This window comes from Elephantulus edwardii, unplaced genomic scaffold, assembly GCF_000299155.1.
Source record: "Elephantulus edwardii isolate Elephantulus edwardi_28Jun2011 unplaced genomic scaffold, EleEdw1.0 scaffold00029, whole genome shotgun sequence".
Classification (NCBI taxonomy): Eukaryota; Metazoa; Chordata; class Mammalia; order Macroscelidea; family Macroscelididae; genus Elephantulus; species Elephantulus edwardii.
Window position 1 is genome coordinate 12,423,379 of NW_006399779.1, and position 22,512 is coordinate 12,445,890.

Sequence of the window (22,512 nt, forward strand, 5' to 3'; positions counted from 1 at the left end):
TTGAAAAAGATTGTAACTTAGTAGCTTTTTATTTTCATTATTCCTGATTCAGAATAACTTGTTGGGATTAAAAGAATTATCTCTCCAGTAAATAATAGATCTCTTTGTAAGTGGTGATGAAATTTAGAAATTTACTGTTAACTATGTAAATCAATTCAGACTTAAATTATTTAAAGTTTAAATTAAATTTCTAACTTGAGAAAATTCTCACTCTTTGCATCATATTTTTATGTCTTAGAACCTGAACCAGCAGAAGAATACACTGAACAAAGTGAAGTAGAATCAACAGAGGTATGACAGTTTCTTGAATTCTTAATTTTTCCTTTCCACCTTTTATACTAGAAGTCTTATTAAACATTTATTTTGCTTTGCAGTATGTGAATAGGCAATTTATGGCAGAAGCACAGTTCAGCAGTGGTGAAAAAGAGCAGGTGGATGAGTGGACAGTTGAAACAGTTGAGGTGAGAGAACTCTAGTTTTTTTCCTTATGTAATAGAGTTGTTTTTATTCATAGGGGGTTTCTCCTTTTGAGAATCAATGCCCATTGCTATAGTTTGTGTGGGGGTTTTTTTCCCCCAAATTAATTCATGAAATCTTTTTTAATAAGGGACTTTTCTGTCCATATGGATATTTCTAGAATCACTTCTTTGCTGATTATTAAAAAGTTATGTGATGTTAAAATTATTCACTGAAGCACATAGTTCTTCTATAACTGGTTTTTAGATGGTTTCTAGACAATCTGGTATTCCAAATGGAGGTCCCTCAGAAAGGCTTACTGGAATAATCCTCCCAGACTCAGCATATAGGCAATGTGTTAAGTGTATCATTCACTTACTGTCAAGTTAGAATCATCTCTTAGCTCCAATGGGTTTTCAAAGGTGGCGTGAGGGGCGTGCGTGCGCTGAGGCTGTAAATTGCATGAGAGGAGAGTGCTCAAACCCTTGTAGCCACTGGTACACATGAACTGTGGCCTCTAGGTTTGTAGCACAACTTCTTACAGACAAGCCACCAGGGCTCACTCTACACTGTTGTTTTGGTACTTTAGAGTCAACTGATTGATAACTGATCTTATAGCAGATTTTCAGAGGTTGTATAACACAAAAGGAAGTTATCCATCTTTTTCCTTTGGAGCATCTGGTAGATTGATACTTCACACCCTTGAGTTGGCAACAGAACTCTTTACCACTAATCCACTAGTGCCCCTTCTGGTTCATTATTCCCTTTTGATGTAGTTCCCCCCCCCCCTTTTATAGAGCATGTATTAAAGTTTATACTTAAATAGTCTCATATTAAAAAGGTAATTTAACAGAAGAATTTACTTTTTGATATTTATATACTCCAAAAGAACACCTAAACATTTGAAAATTCCCTACTGATAATAAAAATCAAATTCTTTTTTTTCTTACAGTTAGATATTGAATTGGATTTTTTTTAAAAAAGTCAAAAACAAAAGTAGATTAAAATGAACTACTGGCCCCCTGTAGCATTTTCTGTTTTGATGCTTGTTCCTCTCTGTTTTTTCTCTTGCTCTTTTCAATGCACCAACTGTACCATTTTCATCACATTGATCATCACTACCAAATTTTGTTTTCTTGTTTTGAACCTGTTCTTTAGCAGATTTAGCCTGGGCCTGAGACCTTCTTTTTGTAGGAATTCTTGTTGATTTTCCATGATGATTTTCTTTTTTTTTTTTTTTAATACTCCCTTTTCTCACTTTTCTTTCTAATAGTTCCCATATTACATCTTTGTTCCTTAGTTGAGTTGTAGGTTACCATTATTTGCATCTTTGGCTTTATCCGATAACTCTTGAGATAAAATTTTCCCTCTCTTCCTCCTCTGACAAATCCTATCCACTTTATTTCTCCATGATTTGAGAAAAAGATGTACAAATCTTCTCTACAGGTTTGATCATTTTAAATCACCAGAAAATTTCAGCAAGCAGCCAATCTTCTAAAGATACCATCTCAGAACTTGTTTCTCTTCTTATTTTTGTTTAGTTCTTGATTTAGCTTCAACTTTAGTTCTGCTTACTTTCTTCCTTCTTTTTGTAATTGACCTTTAAAAGTATTAGTAGATCAGGGTCTTTGCACTTATGTCCAGGGATTCCTACAAACTTCTTTGGCACATTTAGTGCTCTCTAACACAACAAATTGTGTTCCCTTAAATGTTCTGTGCAGTATTTTCCACGATTAAATACTTAATATTTAGTACTTGACTTTTGTCTTTTAACCATTCTTTCGTCATCAAGGGTTGGATCAGTTGGGAAACCTTTACAGTAAAGAGATTTGTTTTTATATATCATTGTTTACTCATCAATCACTTCATGGAGGGGTTTGCTTGGAGATCTTCTGATTTTAGTTTTATCTTCACTTCTTTTCATGTGCTCTAATTTTTATTTCCTTAGTGCTGCTACTATTACATTAAAATCTGTTGAATTTTACCGTTATCTCCAAAGATACCCATCCATCATTTAGTTTGATCTATTCCTTTAAAAATTTCTCCATGGACAGTTAAAGTCACCAAAATAATACTCAATTTGATGACAGATTTTGGCCTCCAGCTCGGCCATTTTTTTCCATTATCATGCTTTTCTTCACTTGTGGATCACTGAAAATATTTCTTGGTGGATCTAGTCCTGCAGAAGCGTAGCTACGTAGGATCATTAGCCCCTTTGATAGTTATTTTTCTTTCTGATTTCCATTTAACTGTTGTGTTGTTCATAGGTGCCACAAGTGACTTGTAACTTAAAGTGACCTGGTAGAATTTTTCACCTCCCACTCTGCAAATAGGCTTTACTATCAGAAAGTTGGACAGTGACTAGGGAGGATAGAAGGAGAATTGACGCCTTTGAGCTGTGGTGCTGGAGAAGAGTTTTGAGGGTACCATGGACTGCCAAGAATACAAACAGATCCATCCTAGAGAGGGTTAAACCAGGCTGCTCCTTGGAGGCAAGGATTCTGGGGCTTCGTCTGACATACTTTGGACATGTTGTAAGGAGAGACAGGTCTTTAGAGAGAGAGGGACAGCTTGGGAGGGGAAGACCCTCTATGAGGTGGATTGATTCAGTGACTGGGGTAATCGGGATGAGTGTGTCAGAGGCAGTGCGATTGGCACAGGATAGAGCAGGGTTTAGGGCTGTTGTACACAGGGTTGATGTGAGTTGCAAACGACTCGACGGCACATAACAACACTAAATTTCATAATTTTTTTTTTCTGGTAGGCTTTAGTAGAAGCTTTTCCGCTTATTTATTTTGTCACCAGGGCTCCTTATTTATTAATGGATTGCAATTAGTTAATTAGGGAGCCCTGGTGGCTGCTCCATGGAGAAGGATGAACTCTCCTCCTACTGGGATTTATAACCTGGGAATACTCAGAACTTGGCCAGGCAGAAGTTCATTATTGGAACAATTAAATTTCTTTATTATGTCATTTGTCCTTGAACAGTTCCGTATTATGATCTCTCTCACTATAGGTCGTAAATTCACTCCAGCAGCAACCACAGGCTGCATCTCCTTCAGTACCCGAACCCCATTCTTTGACTCCAGTGGCTCAGGCAGATCCCCTTGTGAGAAGACAGCGAGTACAAGACCTTATGGCACAAATGCAGGGGCCCTATAATTTCATACAGGTAGGTAAATTTTAATAAAAGACTGGAGCAGAAGGCTTAAGGTTTGTATTTGACAGTCATTATATTGTAACTTAATTTATAGGATTCAATGTTGGATTTTGAAAATCAGACCCTTGATCCTGCCATTGTATCTGCACAACCCATGAATCCTACCCAAAACATGGATATGCCTCAGCTGGTTTGTCCACCAGGTTAGTAATGATACATTTTGTATATGAGATTTCTTAATAGTGTATAAGCCTATTGTTTTCTGGTTTATAAAGTTTGTTAACATTCATTTCTTACCTTTTAATGCTTGTTTAATTTTTGAGTCTTGTTTTACTAAGAAACACACTTTTGTATATTTTCTAAAATAACTATTACTTTGTGTGTGTGTGTGTGTGTGTGTGTGTGTACCATCAAATCGGACCTAACAGGTACAGGAAGAGATTGCCCCATAGCTGACCCTCTTCGAACCGCATACCTCTGGGATTACAGTGTAAAATAAGACTTTAAACTATATTTTTTTATTTGGAACTTTATTTACTACTACAAGTGTATAGCTTGAGCTTTTTGTAAATTGAACACAGCAACACTCAAAAAAAGTAACATCACTAGTATTCTACAAACTCACTTTAATCTACTTTTTAAGTCACGATTTCCTTCTGCTCTATGATAGCTACTTTGACTTACAGGTCAGTTTTCCCTGACATTTAGGAAAAACAGAGGAGCTCTGGTGGCCTAGTGGCAAAGAAGATCACACTGTGATCGGTCTCAGGGTGCGCGGTTCATATCCGCCAGATAGATACTCTGCTGGAAAAGGAGGGGCAATCTCCTGTGCCAGTCGGATTTGATTTGATGGTACACGAAAAGAAAAAAATTCTCCTCTGAAGAAAGCTTAGTGTGTCCTAGAATGTTTGAATCAAAGTAAAAATGGAACACACAAGAGCAAAGTAGTTAAGGGAATGCTTAAAGAGTAAAAGAGATAGACAAAACGTTTCCATTCTGGCTCCTGCTCACTGCCGCTGCGCCGGAGTTCATTGGAGTCCCTGCTCGAGCTTGTAATAAAGTGTTTTGCATCAGAAAAAAAACCAACCAAAAAAACGTTTCAATTCTAAACTCTTCCTGGCCTTACGTCAATATTTGAAGTAGTAAAGTTGATCCCTTGTACTGTTTAAATAGACATTCTCTCTAGGGCCATCAGTAATTTTGAGTCTTAGTTTTACTTAGAATGTGTCAACAATAATGGCAAGTGTACAACTGCATAAGTGTGTGTAAATTAACATAATCTTAAATATCAAGGGAAATTACTGAATAGAAACATATTTAATGACTCGCGTCAGTTGGTAAAAAAGCCTTGTTGTCAAGTCTGAACTGAAAATACATAGCACACCCTCCAGTGAGTTTTCAGTGGCTGTGAAAGAAAAGGTTGCCCATCTAATAGATTAAAATTGCTGACTTTTTGAGTTGGCAGCACTTCTTAAGTTGATAATGTAGTTAAGATTTAAATAAGGAAAGCACATAATACTGTTTATTATCTGAGCTCTAAGAGAAGAAAAATTTTACTTTTTTTTTTTTTTAAACTGGAAAGTTGTGCCCAAGTCTGCACTGGCACCACTAAGAAAACTTGTAAGACCATTTCTAGAATTAGGTAATGGTATATCAAAAGATTGTTGCTGTAGTTTATTGTTGAGTTGGAAGTGACCCTCCAGTGGCTTTTCAGAGACGTTAAATCTCGGACGGGAGGGGATTGTGTATTGCAGTGCAGTTTCTTACCACTGGGCCACTAAACAACATTCCTCTGGAAACTCTGAACTTTGAAAAATATCGATAATTAGAGAAAGATTTCAGGCCTTTTGTTCATAGAATCGCTGTGAGTCATGCAAAATTAGAAGGCAGTCAACAACGACCGTTAATAGAAGCATCATTAGGCTCTTCAGTAAAATTAGATGATTTCTGATTAACTGACCAACATACCCAATCTTACTGTTAAAAAAAAATCACATTGAAGGGATAGTAATTAGAACATGGTAGAAATTGTTGACAATTCAAAGTCACACAGAACTGAAAGTAGGCTTTTTGAAAGATGTTATGTGAGTTGGAATCAACTCATAGCTGACCTCCCCACCCCCAGGAGGCTTTTAAGGGTTGTAAATTATGCAGGAGTGGTTAGTTGAATATTGTCTGATGTCTTAAATGTACCTTTAAAAAGAATTGCATGAAGAATGTTGACACTAATTGTTTTGCTCTAACTCTGTATACTTTTCGTATGTTTATATTTTACTCACCTTCGAAAAGTGAAGATCTGTTCAGAATTGAGTAATAATCATTTTCAGTAATCAGAATGCCCAGTTTAAAGCAGAGCTCTTACTTACTCTCCCAGTTTATTTTTATGATTATTAGTAAGATATTGCAGCTATGGAAATTAACATTTTGTATCCAACACAGTAATGTTTAGATTGTCTGTTAAGAGTTTTGATTTTTCTAGAACTTGTTTTTTGTCAATTTTATAGTTCATTCTGAATCTAGACTTGCTCAATCTAATCAAGTTCCTGTACAACCAGAAGCTACACAGGTAAGGATGGACTTTAACCAGTTCTTGGATGGGTTTCATAGTTACCTTATGAATAGACATATGAATTAAACAAATGTCTAATAGATGTTTGATCAGTGTCTAGGTCCTTATGTCCTTCCTCCCCCCCCCCAATAGGGATCTTGTCAGCTTTTTCTATTCATGTACACATTTTTCTTTTTTATGACCTTTTAAAATTTCATATTTAAGAGCCTTTTTATACACAACTGAAAATTTCAGGTGTTTTAGTGCAGAATTTAGTATTTAAGAGACACTAAAATGATGAAATTTTGTACAACTTAAAATATACACATGCATGGTACAATTTTTTTTTTACTTCTGTGAAGGTTTATGACTCCTTTTACTTCAGTAAAGGTTTTAAAACTTTTTTAATAAGTTACACACATTTGTCTAATATTAACTCATTCTTGTTTATAGCCTTTCCCTTCACCCTACTTACATTTTGTCTCCCCTCTACCTTCCTATAACTATGCAAAAATAATTGTGTGTAAATTTTTCCATATTGTTGTTTTGTGCCATTGACTGTAACACATAGCGATCCTGTGCCAAATAACTCTGAACCCTGCTCTATCCTTAGCCATTCTCACTGTCTCTGACACCTCTACCCTCATTACCCCAGTTACTGTGTCAGTCCATTTCATCTTGGGCCTTCCTCCTATGCTGTCCCTCCACCCTTTCAAGCATGATAACCTTTTCCAACGACTAGTCCCTCCTAGATACATACCCCAAGTATGTGAGCTGGAGTTCAAAATCCTTACCTCTAAGGGAGCAGCTTGGTTTTACCCTCTCAAAGACAGACCTGTTATTTCTCTTGGCAGCTCATAGTATGGTCAGTACTCTTCTCCAGCACCACAACTCAAAAGGCATCAATTCTTTCCTGTCACCCTTAGTCATTGTCCATCTCTCTGATACATAGCAAGTAGCTGCAAAAACCATGGCTTAGATCAGGCACACCTTAGACTCTACACTGACATTCATGCTCTCCAGCACTCTGGAGAGGTCCCTGACAGCAGATTTCCCAAATGTAATTTGTGTTATGATTTCCTGACTGCTAGTGCCGAGTGTGTTGATTATGGAACCTAGCAGGCTGAAATTGTTGACAATCTGTCTCTTCTCCACCTATTATGATGATATTTTTCCTTGGTTTTTTACAATAGTATTATTATGCCCTGATTTTCTCTTTGTGACTGACTTAATGTCATTCAATATAATTTGCTCTAGATTCATCCATATTGTGCAGTTGAAAATAAATTCTTTATCATTTTAAAAAGTCAGCTTCATAAGCCAAAAGATACATGGATATTTTTTTTTTTTTACTTCCACCTAGGTTCCTTTGGTTTCATCCACAAGTGAGGGGTATACATCATCTCAACCCTTGTACCAGCCATCTCATGCTGCAGAGCAACGGCCACAAAAGGAAGCAATTGACCAGATTCAGGCAAGTAATGTTACTAGGTCTTACAAAACATCATTCACTTTATCATGAATGGGACAGAGGACAAAGGCAAATTACTGTTAGTACAATTACTGTTACCTAATGTATGCCCAGTGTTTTGTTTTCATGAAATAGATGAAAGTTTGTAAATATATTTAACAAATTTAGGCTTGACTTTGTATAGTTTACCACTGATGTATATCTGTCTACTTTGTTTAGGCAACAATCTCTTTAAATACAGACCAGACTACACCAACATCATCCCTTCCTGCTGCTTCTCAGCCTCAGGTATTCCAGGCTGGCACAAGCAAACCTTTACACAGCAGCGGGATCAATGTAAATGCAGCTCCATTCCAATCCATGCAGACGGTAAGCAGATAAAATCAACTGGCTTTAAGTGCTTGCGATATATAAAGGTGTATCATGCTAGATTCTAGGTAAGAATTCTTAATTCTTTGTTGAGACTTAAGATTGTAGGATCTAATTAATATTAACCGGTTTCTAGAACGAAGTCTCTTACTTATAACTTGGTTTTTTTTTATTGGGGTTTGTTTGGGTGTTTTTTTCCTTAATTTCTTTTCAACGTCAATCACACATAGTTCATTGACAGTAGCTTAGGTTCATCATGTTGTCCTGCACTGTATTTGTTTGATAGTTTCAATTTTGCTTTAAGTCCCAAAATTTTAAGTACATAGAAAAACATTGCTTACTAACAATCCTTTTGTTCTACCATATTCACATAATTACACTGAAGTGTTTAGATATAAAAATAGAGATATGCTATTTTAACTTTAGATTTTTCAATAATGATGCATAAGAGTAATGGAAACATTGTCTATATATATATTGCGTATATCTCTATACGCAATATCTTATAATCCTTGGAAGAAAATTCATATGGTTAAATATTTGAAATGGTACTATCTTTAGTTGTTTCCACCTTTAGAAAAGAGTTTTCATACCACATCTTTTGCTCCCTTTTATTGTACTTAAAAAAATTCCTACTTCCTATATACAACCTGTTGTTATATGCTTCACGGTTGTTTTCCCTCCCACACATTTAAGTGCATTCTTTGAGGGATGTTTTTAGGTTGCTTTTTTAGGATATGTTTGTAAAATAACTAGCATTAACCTGTGCAGTGATAACAGAATATTGTTACTGTAACCAGGTGGCTCCTTGGAGGCAAGGATTCTGAGGCTCTGTCTAACATACTTTGGACATGTTGTGAGGAGAGACCGGTCCTTAGAGAGGGACATCATGCTTGGGAGGATGGAGGGACAGCGCAGGAGAGGAAGGCCCTCTATGAGGTGGATTGATTCAGTGACAGGGATAATTGGGATGGGAGTGTCAGAGACAGTGCGATTGGCACAGGACAGAGCGGAGTTTAGGGCTGTTGTACATAGGGTCGCTATGAGTCGCAGGTGACTCGACGGCACATAACAACAACAAAAGGGAAGAACTAATGATATACTTTATTCCTTTATAGGTGTTCAATATGAATGCTCCAGTTCCTCCTGTTAATGAACCAGAAACTTTAAAACAGCAAAATCAGTACCAGGCCAGTTATAACCAGAGCTTTTCCAATCAGCCTCACCAAGTAGAACAAACAGAGCTTCAGCAAGAACAGCTTCAGACAGGTAGGAAAATCAACATCCTTTTATTGGCCGCTTGTTTTTCTAATTTATCCTGAAGCATTTGAACCAGATATATAACCTTTAGCTTAAAGATGCATGGTGGTCATAAAAATCAGCCTAACTATTATAGGCATTTATTATGTGGATTATTGTAGTTGTCATAAGATTGCGATGTCTTGATATTTATTTTTAACCTTCTGTTCTCTATGTATTATTACGGGTGATCATTTTAACCCTCTATTCTCTATGTAGTATTAAGGGTGGTCATTTTATAATGTAAATCTGTATCTCTTATTCAGAAATTACATATATCTAGACTATTTGGAATTTAAAGCTCTTGTAATGCAGTGAAAGATAAGAACAAACCAATGTTCTCTAAGAAATTATATTGATTTTTGAATATATAAAGTAGGTCAGATCAGCAAGTTTTGTGACACTTGGTAGAGACTGCAACTTGTTAGAGTTTTTCAGTTTGGACTTTTCTTTACACTACTTTTCCTTTCTTCCCCAAGATAGTAATTGATTTTTATTTACCTTGTGAATTACAAAGATTATAGACTCAGATCAGAATTGTATCTCAGTATTTAATTTGAAAGCTTCTAAGTTCTAGATCTTACTCTGCCACAGAAGAGGTGCTTGATATGGTTCTGTCATTCTAGAACGTATTCAAGTGTGCTAAATAGTAGTGTATCATTTTAGTGTAGTGTCTTCTGACTCAGCTATCTTTTCAACTTTGGAACAGAATCAGGCATTAAGTTGCACACTTCTGCTGAGTTTAGCTGTGTTTTAATCAGCTCCATATTCTACAACAACTTTTGGAAAAACAGTTTTTATAACATGAAATAATGAAATGGTTAAAAGAAATATGGCAGTACTGATTTAAACATGTAAAAATATTTAAAAATTTTTATGGGTCTCTAGTGCTAAAAGGCAAGTATCTTTTACCAGAAAGTATTTTAACAGTTCTCAGGTATCATTGAGTTAATTGTAACTCATTGATTCCATGTGACAGAGCACAACTGGCACATGAGAGTCCTCTTAGCTTTAATCTTTACAATAGGTTCTTAGGTCTATTCTTCCACATAGGCAGTGAGAGATTGTTTGAATCATCAGCCTTAAGTTCCAGATGACCTCCTGGATGTATGGTGGGAGGGGGACATAAAATTACTTAAAATCATTCATTTATTTGGAATGATATAAAATCTTACGTAAATATATAAAATTCTGTGTCTTACAAAGCAGTATGATATATATATATATATATTGCCTGCAGAGGCTTTAATATTGTATGGCTTTTCTTTTTCCCTTTTTGGCTTAACTTAAGGACCTTTGTTGGTATAATGTGTTAATATGTGTTGGATTCTACCTCATTATTTGTCAGTTCAAATTTGCATGCTTCTTATAAGATTGACAGCTTCAGAAATCTCATGGAAAGTTACCATGAGTCAATATGAATTTTATGGCGATTTAGGTAGCTGGGTTAACTTAACACGTAACAGTTAAGAGAAGAGATTTCATTAATGTGTCATTCCCCTTTTTGTTAATAAACAATTTTTTTTAAAGACAATTACATTTTGACAAGACTATAAATCATTAGAATATGTACAGGAGTATAGACAAAATATAGTGAACTATGTGTATGTACATGTGTGTATATTTGTATTAATTTTTTTGTTGTTTTATCATAGTGGTTGGCACTTACCATGGTTCCCAGGACCAAACTCATCAAGTGACTGGTAACCACCAGCAGCCACCCCAGCAGAACACTGGATTTCCACGTAGCAGTCAGCCATACTATAATAGTCGTGGAGTATCTCGTGGAGGCTCCCGTGGTGCTAGAGGCTTGATGAATGGATACCGAGGCCCTGCCAATGGATTCAGAGGTAAATTAAAAAGAGAAAAAAAAGAACACATTTAAACTCTGTTGTGATTTGCAAAATAAAAATACTATGTTAGTGAAAGACAATTATAACCTTTTGATAGTGATTTTAAGTACTGGGATGATTTTATTCAGGACAAGTAAATGTTTAACACCATCCTGAGAGAGCTTTCTTTTTGTGTTTTATTTTTTGTAGGCAAAATTATTTTTAAAAGAAGTGATTTGGGTGACAAAGACATAGCTGATTAGGCTCCACTAACATTTTTTTTAAACAGCATTCTCATAACCATGGCCATTAAATTTTTTTTTCCCCTGTTCCCATTTATTCTTATGTTTAAGGTAATTATTGACAGTTTAGTCTCTGAAAGTTGAATTTTTATAGAACATTTAACACTCAAATGTTTATTATTATACGTTAGTTTAAGTCACTAGCAAGGCTTCTAGATTTTACACTTCTTTTAATAATAGTAATAGAATGACAATGTCATTGTGAAGAGTATTTTCTTGTCTTGTATTTTAGGAGGATATGATGGTTACCGCCCTTCATTCTCTAACACTCCAAACAGTGGCTATACACAGTCTCAGTTCAGTGCTCCCCGGGACTACTCTGGCTATCAACGAGTAAGTAAACACACAATTTTGTTACACAATGGGCTCAGTTACTTGGGAAACTTTTGGCAGTATTTATGAATACTATGTTATGAAGAACAAGGGCTTTTTTTACCAATCACATTAGGTATTCCTCCTAAGTTGCTTTAAACCAGTATTTATTTATTTTTTTTTTTTTTAAAGCAGAGATAGTCATGTGAAAATAAAGATAAACTTACGTAGCAGCTTTTAGGTGGACTACACTGAAATAGTAACCTGTTAGGGGGAAAAATGGTTTTGTAGTTTTATAAGTATTAACAATTTAAGAATAGAGGTTGTAGGGAGCTCTGGTGGCCTAGTGGCAAGAAGCTACCCTGCAGTCCCAGAGGTGTGTGGTTTGAATCCAGCAGATTCTCTGCTGGAAAATGAGAGGCAATCTCCTCTTGTATCAGTCAGATCCAGTTTGTCAGTACACACACACACAAAGAATAAAATAAAATTTTATTTATTTTTTTTTAAAAATAGAGGTCGTTAGGATAGGCTTTCAAAAATGTTTCTATTTTCAATAGTAACTAGTTTGTTTTTTAGGATGGATATCAGCAGAATTTCAAGCGAGGCTCTGGGCAGAGTGGACCACGGGGAGCCCCTCGAGGTAATATTTTGTGGTGGTGATCCTAGCTCCTAACTGGAGCTTCTGTTCTGGCCTTGGAAGAGCTGTTCATAGTCTGCATGTAGGTTACATGTTAGGAATACATTTGTCCTTTCTAGACCTGTTGCTAGGGATTTAATGAAATGCTCTGTTTCTAAAAATATAATCTTGGAGCAAAATTTTAATTTTTTGAATGAATATCCCTGTTACTAAAAAACTGTCTTGAACTGAAACATTTTCTTCTTGTCAGAAAAAGTGGTTTTCCAACTGGAAATTATTTTTTCAGGTCCAAAAAACTGCTAAATGTTTTTAGAAAGTACTTAACTGAAACATTTTTGTAAGACATTTTCTGGATGAGATTGAACATTTATATAAATTTATTATTCTTTCCTTTTTGAAACATGGATATCCTATTTTAGGGCTAGAAATCCCTTTAATGTCCAGATACGGTATAGTTATCATTTAGAGAACCATTTAGAAGTTGACAGAACAAATGGAAATGTTACTGCATTTTCAATTACTGTTAGTAATATAAATATCAAATTGTTTCCTACTTATAAACAAAATTCTCAATTTCTTTTGAACCATACTTAAAATTAGAATCTGTTTGCCTTGTAAGGTAGGAAAATTACTTCCTATTTTGGAGGAAAGTTAGCCAACTTAATAATTGGAGCTAGCCAGCATTTCCATAAAGTTCTAAATGGTTCTTCATTGAGAGCAGTTAAATATGAAAGAGAATTCCGCTAGCTATTGGCCGCAAGATGTAAAAAATGAATATTGAGGAGGAACTACAGAGTACTTTGGTTTGAATGCTAGTACAACTTGACGAACAAAATAGGTGCATTTTTTTTTTTAATTATTGGATCACCTGGGAATTACTGACTTGAAGTATCAAAAGATAATTGCATGTGAATATAGGTTATGTTCTTTCCCTCCCGCGTGGTATATTCTATGACAGTTGAGTTAACTGAAAGCAAAAATCTGTTTGAACAGCATGTAAACAGTTATTTTATCTGTTCTAAGTCATAATACAATTTTGAATGTCACGTAGTTTTTTAATTAACAGTTTAGTTACTAAGGTCTGTTTTCAGTCTGGTGCTTTTATTAATTTTGATAGTAATGATGTTACTACTGAAATGTAAGCTAGCGTGTACACTAGAATGTAAGCTCCATGAGAGCAGGTACTTTGTCTGTCTTCACTGCTGTATCTATTCCCAACGCCTGATGACAGTGCCTGACACATAGTAGGCACTTAATAAATTCTTGTTGAATGAATGAGTACTGGTGGAATACTCCATTAGCTCAACCCTTCTTTTAGTTGAAAACATGGGCAGGTTTACGCATGACAAACTTCCAGAACAGGTGAAACTTGAACACTGAAGGATTGACTTCTTAAACCTAATAATGTGGTGCCAAGCTGCCCACATGCTTCTTGACATGAGATGAAAATCTACTTGAAGGCAAAACAAATAATACTTTAAAGAAAAACCAAATGCCATTTTTGTCTTCTAGGTCGTGGAGGGCCCCCAAGACCCAACAGAGGGATGCCGCAAATGAACACTCAGCAAGTGAATTAATCTGATTCACAGGATTATGTTTAATCGCCAAAAACACACTGGCCAGTGTACCATAATGTTACCAGAAGAGTTATTACCTATTTGTTCACCCTTTCAGGAAACCTAATGTAAAGGGACTGTTTTCATCCCATAAAGACAGGACTTCAATTGTCAGCTTTATATTACCTGGATATGGAAGGAAATATTTTTACTCTGCATGTTCTATCCTAAGCGTCATCTTGAGCCTTGCACATGATACTCAGATTCCTCACCCTTGCTTAGGAGTAAAACATAAACCGTACGGGGTGATATTATCTCCATAGTTTGAAGTGGCTTGGAAAACAGAGATTGACTATTTTGACATTGGATTAATTCTGCAAATCAGCCCTAGTGGTAATTGAAAAACTAAAACATTTCCCATGAAAGAAGATGGAAAGAACTTTTCCAGTTAAATTGGAACTCTGGACATTTAGATGCATACCAAATTATGCATGGTCCCTTAATCACATTTATAAGGCTTTGACACAGCACTGTTCATCATCTGGCCAAATGACTGGTTAAAACACAAAAATATGTAAATTGCTTTTTAATAGCTAATATTGTATAAGTCAAAGCCAAAATACAAAAGTGCAAAATGCACTTTTGGAAAAATAAGCAACAAATATGGGATATAATCTGGATGACCGCTTCTGTATTTAATGTGAAATACTTAGATACCTTTGAACACTTAACAGTTTGACAATGACTTTTGTAAGGATTGGTACTTTATATCATTCCTTATGATATGCACATTGTCTGTCACTAATAACTTGGATCTTACTGTATTGTCACTTAAATTGGTACCGGTACTGATGAAAAGCTCTAATGGATAATCATAACACTTGGTCACATGTCTTTCATGCAGCGTGAAGGTTTTTAAAAGAAAAAGATATCAAATGCCTGCTGCTACCACCCTTTTAAATTGCTATCTTTTGAAAAGCACCAGTATGTGTTTTAGATTGACTTCCCTGTTTTAGGGAAATGACAAGTCAGTAGTTTCAGTTCTGATGGTATAAGCAAAAAATAAAACATGTTTATAAAAGTTTTCTCTTGAACACTGGTGTTCAACAGTTAGCAGCTTATGTGATTTATCCCCATGTATTACTTGTGAGAAATTTGATGATTATCTCCAAGCAGCTTTTTGTGCTTGGCTCATCCTCCTCCCCCTCAATTTAATCTTAATTGATTTTCTTAAATTCAAAGTGGTGGTTTCTTTCTTTCTTTAGAAGCATAGTCACAAGTTTAATGAAGATGGACAGTTCAGTAGTCAATTTCTTTTATGTACTACATTGGAATTTGTGCAAGCAGTTTTGAGTACCAGTTCTGTGTCCCTATGAGCTTAATGCTGCTTTTGTTGGATGCCACTTTGACTTCATGGAGAATAAATCCCATCTAGGAAAGAAAGGCTCCAAAGATAATGTTTTGTATTTTGTGAAGAATTTGAATTTTATTTTCAGCCTTTTCAGAATTCTTTACCCTGTGAGTGCTCACCTGTTTAGTCTTTTACTATATAAAAATAATTTTTGGGTGAAAAATTTACATAGCAAATTACAATCTCCTTGATTCGTTCCATGCCCTTGTTTACACTTAAAATGTAGCATTACTCTCATTTTCTATTGTTTCCATTGATCTTGCTTCCTTTCCCATCCATTTGATTTTCTTATGTTTGAGTAACTGTTTATCATTTGGTCTCACTGTCAATTGTTTTAGAGAGCACATTATTCCCAGGAGATACTATTTATTTTATAAGCCAATTTGTTGTTTGGCTGGAAAGTGACCTGCAGGTATAGTTGAAATTCCAAGCTCAAAGGGTATCTTAGGGCGTTAGTCTCAGGGGTTCCTCTAGTCCCGTAATTCCTTAATTCAGTATATCTGACCTTTTTATTTATTTATTTTAACAACAAAAAAATTTTGTGGTCTTTTCCTACATTTTTCTGTCATTCTATCCAAAGCCTTATATTGTGTCCCTTGTCAGTTTGGGTGCTAGTAGTAGCCAGGCACCAACTACTTCTGATCTCAGGTTAGAGCAGGCTGTGGTTTGTGTGGGCTATTGGTCCTATGGACTAATTTCTTTGCACCTTTACTTTATTCATTCTCTTTTGCTTCATAAGAGTAAAGACTGATAGTTACTAGTTGAATCTTGGATGTCCACTTGTAAGATGTTACCAAACTAAAATGGAAGGAATGATCTATAAAGTACACAAGTTGACTGAGTTGTGCCCTGAGACCATGGTCCCAGCCTTTTAACCTAAGCAGTTCTTCTAGTTAGACTTTGTCTCTGAAGCCTCCATAATTATGCCTCCTATGTGTTTTGTTACAACTGTAAATAAATGTATACAGCACACACAAGATAAATGTATAGAAGTCCACAGATACACATGTCCATGCATTTACTTGTATATGCCTTTTTGTACACATCTACTTCCTGACTAAACACCTATTTTTTAGTTCTTTTCACTTTTAAAAAATGATATATGCTATATAGCATTTGTCTAAATTGTCCAGTTTTTACCATGTGTTTTTAAAATGTATATATTTGTCCTGAGCAGGCTGTGTTGAATTCATTCATGTCTGAGATTTCCTTTCCCATGACCAGTAGCAAGTTGTCTAAAATAATACTGTTTTCCTCTTCTCTCTCCCTTCCATCTGTGGCAACTATCAAAGAACTTTGCTTTCTTTATGCATATCTATCCTTTTTATAATAATGGGACCGTACAATATTTGTCTTTTTGTGATTGACTTCAGTCATCATAATATCCGGTTTCATATATGTTACAAGGTATTTTATTCTTTATAGTTGCTTAGTATTTTATGTGTGTACCACAGTTTATCCATTTATGTGTTGCTGGGCACTTTTGCTTCCATTTGTTAGGAATAATGCTGCAGTGAACATAGGTGTATGTCGATTAGTGTCACTGCTGTTATGTCTCTTAAGATCGCTACTTAGGAGTAGACTTGTTGAATCTTTATATTTCTAGTTCTAGCTTTTTGAGTAACCACCATGCTTTTATGATAATTTGTCTTTTTGATAGTCCACCTAGCAATGTGTAAGAGTTCCAGTCTCTCCTCTTTCCTCCCATTCTTGCCAACATTTATTATTTCTTATCTACTTTGTGATCATTGCTATTTTTTGCCTGGGTGGGATAAAATCTCATTTTAGTTTTGACTTGCACCTCTAATAGTTAATCATCTCAAGCATCTTTTTTGGTGTTTATTGGCTATCTAAAACGACATCTTTGTCCATTTTCCTACATTTTGTTTTGCTTGAATTTTTTTGTTTTTAAACAGATGGAGAGTTTAGACAGTTAGCAGATGGGTCATTGCCAAAGATAACCCCTCTACCCCTTTCAAGTCTGTAGGGCCACCTTATTCTCTTCATAAAGTCTTTTGACTTAGCAAAAAGAGTATTTCATATTTAGGGATCCTCGTTACTTAATTTATCTTTTATTTGTACAGATTTGATTAGGCTATTTATGCTGAAAATTAGGTCTCTTACTTTTGACTATTGAATTTATTTCTGGGATTTTAGTTCTTCTCCACTGATCGGTCATTGAGCCAGTGCCAGTTGTGTGAACACCTTTTTTTTTTTTTTTTCCACTTTTGCTATTTGGGGTCTCCTCATTTTCCATACAAAAAATTGGACGAAGGTTTTTGCATTTCTTTAAATAATGTTGGGATTTGAATAGAGATTTTTATCCTATCCATAGATGGCTTTTGGTAGAATTGACACTTTTTAATGTGTCTTCCAATTCAAGAGCCTGCAGTGTTTTCCTATTTTAGGAGACTTTAAAATTCTTTTCAGATATTCATTATTAGCGAAATAGTGGACTTTTGCTAGTTTGTGCTCTACTTTAATGGATAGGTTGTTGAACATTCCATATTCATAAGTTTTATGGGGAGTGGGACAATTTTTCAATGTTTCCTTTAAAATTTCTTGACTCTTATGTATGATTGTGGTACATCATATTGGAAAAGTTATTTATATTTAAATGAGCCTTTCTGTTAAACCATCTGCCTGGGATGTACCACAACCATATGTTAATTGTTAGATGGATAAAAGAGTGGTAGTTTACTGGGAACTTTAGGTATTGTATTCTTACATAAAACTAAAGTTGCTATCTGTGTGGAAAATAATTGCATTGCAGAAGTAATGAAGTTATTCATAATAATGATAATTGGTTCTGAAATAGGATGGGGAAGAAATGCCTTTTCACATTTTGTGAATTAGTGAAGATGTGAATGTGTAAAACTTTAGTAGTTGATTATTTCTTTGTATTTTTTAAAACAAACATTTCTTGGAAGAAATTTTTTGCGTTCTTTCACAATCTAAATGAAAAACTTTTCTCAATTCAGAGTATATTTTTTTCAATAAGTGCCTCATTATGAAGCAGAACTTTTCATTAATATTTGAGTCTTGGGTACTTGTGTCCTGTACAACATATAAATACTATTAGGTGCAGAGAGTCCTTGTATTGTCAAATGTATATTTATGCAAAATTGAAAGAAAATAACTCACATATGTCAGTGTAGTTTCTTATAGCAAGAATTAACCATACAAACTATTTGTATAAAATCATTTCACATGGTTTATGAGATGGTTTTTTAAAGGTAATAGGTTGAATGCCATTGATCACATTGGTTAGGACAATTTTTTTTCCAGAGCCTAATGTTTTAATGACTATATATGGAAATAGGTATCTTTAGACTCTAAAGGTCATTGGTCCCCTTATACACGTCAGTCTCTTATGAGAAAACAGTTGCCGGAGGCAAGAGACTATGTGCTTCTGAAGGAAACCTCACTAACCAGAATGCTCAGTAGACAAAACCGATAAATAGAAGATTGTAGAAGACGTTTGACTTCGTAAGTGTTAGGATTTTTGCATTGTTAATTATATTTTATTTTAATTCGTGTAATTAAAGGGGGGAAGGAAGTAATCCCAAGCCTTCATCTTTTAAGTGCTTGCACTATATTCCAGGTGAAGTTTTACTTGGCAATTTAGGCATTAATAAGATCAATATTGCCCTTGAGCTTATCCTTCCATAGGGTTATGAGGAGAAATGGAAAGTGCAGGAAAAATGAAAGTTGTCAGACTCAATTCTATATATTTTCTATTTCAAATTTTGCAAAAGTATCTGGAAAACTATTGCATGTTTTAAATCACATTAGGTTACATCATTAAAATCTAATTCCTCTGTCATAGAGGTTATTTGAGTTTGTCTATACAGTCATTAGCAAATATCTTAAATTATGTTACTTGTAAGGGGAGGGGAGGGAAAGAATGAAAATCTATTTAAGAATAGAGTCTTCTTGTAAGAAGGCTACATTCTCTCAGTCAAGATTTTCATCCCTTACACAGTTTTTAAGTCTCATCTGTCTTCATGAAGCAGCCTGGTCTTTTTGTGCATAGGCTCCAAAGATCAGATGTTAGTACCCAGTGCAATAAACTTTTTTAGTGCAGCAGCCCTTATTTTATCACTTGTACTGAATGGAGATCTCTTTTTTTTAAAAAAAAAATTTTTTTTTTAAATGGAGATCTCTTAAAAAAGCTCTGGAGGTTTGAATTCACTACTATCTCCGAGAAAGATGAACAGTCTTCAGGTTTACAATATCTGAAACCAGTGGAGGAGGTTCTTGTGAATTTGTAATGACTTGATAACAGTGAGTTTGACTATATATAGTGTAATCACTTAAGACTTCCACAAGTTTGAGTATTTTTACCAGACATCCCAGCATTGAGTGAAGACAAAATCGGTGTGGTAACTGGTGACATAAAGTAAATTTTTTTTAAGACCTAACAGTGTAACTTAGTGAAAATGATCATGAAAAACTTGGTTTCAAGGGATAACTGAGGTAAAGCAAAAAGGATAGGAATAGTAAACTTTAAGAAAGAGGAAGAGGAACTTGTCCACAATCCTTTTCTCTCCACTGACTGAGAAGACTCAAATGGAGTCAAGTGTTAAGGGTTACAAATGCAAGGGTTTGCATTTCTATTCCAAGGTGAATGTCATCACAACACTTAGAAACTTGGAGATTCTTCATATTGCAAGAGTGTGGGAGGTTGTGGATTACCTCATAAAATTGCCACATAAAACATGGTGTAGTATAAAGAAAAGAATGCATGGAGTAAGATTTAGAGAGGCAGTTGAAACCTGAGAAGCGGGCCCTTAGGAGTGAATGGATTCTGTAAATTCTTAAACTGGCTCTTAATTGTGGATTCATCCTTGGTTGTCAGACTCAGATCCTTCAGGGATTTCTGATGGCACAATCTATAGGAGGTTGACCGCTAAGGTAAAGGCAATGCACCTCTGGTTGAAATACCTGTGACTCTCCAGGAGAAAGATGGACAAGCTCCTTGCCAAGTTAACAGCTTCCAAAATCTTGCCTACTTGAAAGATCCCTACTAGGGATCTTTCCTACTTGAAAACATTTTCTCCCCCCACCATCATCATTTCAGTCATTTTTATTAGGCCTTAAATTGTTGATGCTCAACATCTTTATTTTAATGTCCTGAGTATTTAAAAGTTGTTACTTTATCTCATGTCTTATATGTAATTCATTAAAATAACATTCTACATTTACTATCCTAAGTTCTATGCAGCAGTTGTGACAGTATAAATTTGATTCTAGTTTCAGTCTTCACCACCAGAGCAACCCTTTTTTTAAAAAGGACATTGGGATCTTGGGAGCTTCCTAAAGAAAGATGATTTTTCATTACTTGTAGAGTTAAGTTCTCATTCCATGGTCCCAAAGCCACTACATTATGTTTAATGTTCCAGTTTCCAGCCCTTATAGTTCTAGCCACATTTCTTGTTCTTGCTCTGTCAGGATTTCCTTTCCCCCAACCCCAGCCTCTTCACCCCAGTTCAGCCTTTGCATATACCTATTGAGTATTGAAAGCTTTTCACTCATTATTCTTGAAGCTTATTGAATCATTCTGGCTTTTACCATCATAATGACCCTTCCCTTACTCTTTTTTTTAACGATAAAAAATAAAAAGGGCAAAGTTGTTTTTCAGTTAATGCTTATTAATAGCCTAGACATGTAAAATTGTAAACTTGGATGGGGTAGAAATTTTAGTCGCTCATTATTTGACCTCTTAAGTGGATTAAACCATTTTATGGCAGATCTGTGGCAAATAGGGGCAAATACATTGAGTTGTGGGCATTTTAATGGGGAAAGTGTTTCAAGGTGGAAGTTAATAACTGAGTTGGTTTTGGACTGAAGAATATAAAGTTTCCAAGAAGAAAAGTTAAAAGCAATTATGTTTCTTAGGTTGATCTGGCGCAATGTAAAAAAAAAAAAGTATGGATTGGAGGTGCTTTTAGCCATTTATTTGTATGAGCTTAGGAAATATAACAAAGCAACATAAAGCTTACTGGGGGTGTGTCTCTTCCCCCCCCCCTTCTAGAAGAGTTCCAACATCTGAAGGCCATTTTGAGGATTAAAATAAAATCTGCCTTTGAGTAGGTAGAAAACAGATTCCAGAGACCCACCGGAACAATACTTCTTGCTTAGAGGGAATGCTACAAAACAGTGAAACCTTAAATAAGGATCAGGAAAAAGTATATATAGATACCTGGAGTCAATCCTTGGTTGTGTTAAGTGACCTGTCACTGTTAACAGCCACAGCACAATATCAAGCACTGGGGAATAGAGACAGATTACTTTGTTTTGCCATTAATAGCTAGGAAACTGCCAATGCTAACATAATTCAAAGGCATCAACTGCCAAAAAAAAATCTGTTGGAGGAGGTGCAGTTAGGATGCTTCTTTAAAAGCGAGGGTGGTGGAACTGAAGAAATTACCTACACGTTGAAAGGAAAGTCATCAAAAAATGTATGTTCTTGGCAATCATTAAAATTACTCCTGTTGGAGAAACCCAATATCCTTACTATCAGCGACCATACAGGATAGAACTTAAGGTTTCTAAGGCTGCAGATACCTGTCGAAGCACATTATCACATTTTCTTTCAATGGAACATCTGATGGAGTTCATGAGCCTTTTGGTTAATCTTAAGGACTATTTGCTGCCAGATTTACATCTTTACAACTACCTTTTCATTTGCTATTGTATCTGAAAAACTGCCACTTCTGCTCCAGTGTCACATAAGCTTTGAGTACCCTCTGAAATTACAACCTTAAGTGCGACTACATTCACGACTTTGGCCGTATTATCAAGGAAGATCAATAGGATGAGTAGAAAATGTAACAATGAACTCTCCAATTACCACCATGAGGAATGGTAGGGCAAGGTTTCAGTCTTGTCCATAGGGTCACTAGGAGTCTTACTGACTTGATGGCACATAGCTAGACAAAGGCGTCCGGGTGCTATGGCTAAAAGCAATGTGTGGTTAACCAAAATAAGTTTAGTTTGATCCCAGTCTGTGAGAGATGAAGCAGGCAGCTGTGAGTGGTAAATGCATAACATTGAAAAGGGAGTCCCTGAACAGGATTGATCCCCCAAGATTTCATTTACTGCCTTAAAAACCAAATCAGAATTTACTACACGTTTTCAGAGGCTTTAAAATCCA

General features: G+C 35.4%; 1 protein-coding gene across 1 annotated transcript in view; it reads left to right on the plus strand.

Moving 5' to 3' along the window:
* The window catches only part of CAPRIN1 (cell cycle associated protein 1), a 41,977-nt gene extending 26,951 nt beyond the window's left edge, over positions 1-15,026 (plus strand). Inside the window, exons 8-19 of the mRNA XM_006883743.1 lie at positions 239-291; positions 375-461; positions 3,473-3,628; positions 3,711-3,819; positions 6,121-6,182; positions 7,528-7,638; positions 7,855-8,004; positions 9,123-9,273; positions 10,959-11,153; positions 11,670-11,770; positions 12,326-12,389; positions 13,899-15,026. Of these exons, the coding sequence (XP_006883805.1) occupies positions 239-291; positions 375-461; positions 3,473-3,628; positions 3,711-3,819; positions 6,121-6,182; positions 7,528-7,638; positions 7,855-8,004; positions 9,123-9,273; positions 10,959-11,153; positions 11,670-11,770; positions 12,326-12,389; positions 13,899-13,963 (1,304 nt within the window). The 3' untranslated portion in view covers positions 13,964-15,026. The remainder of the gene's footprint in view (positions 1-238; positions 292-374; positions 462-3,472; positions 3,629-3,710; positions 3,820-6,120; positions 6,183-7,527; positions 7,639-7,854; positions 8,005-9,122; positions 9,274-10,958; positions 11,154-11,669; positions 11,771-12,325; positions 12,390-13,898) is intronic.
* The last annotated feature ends 7,486 nt before the right edge of the window (positions 15,027-22,512 follow it).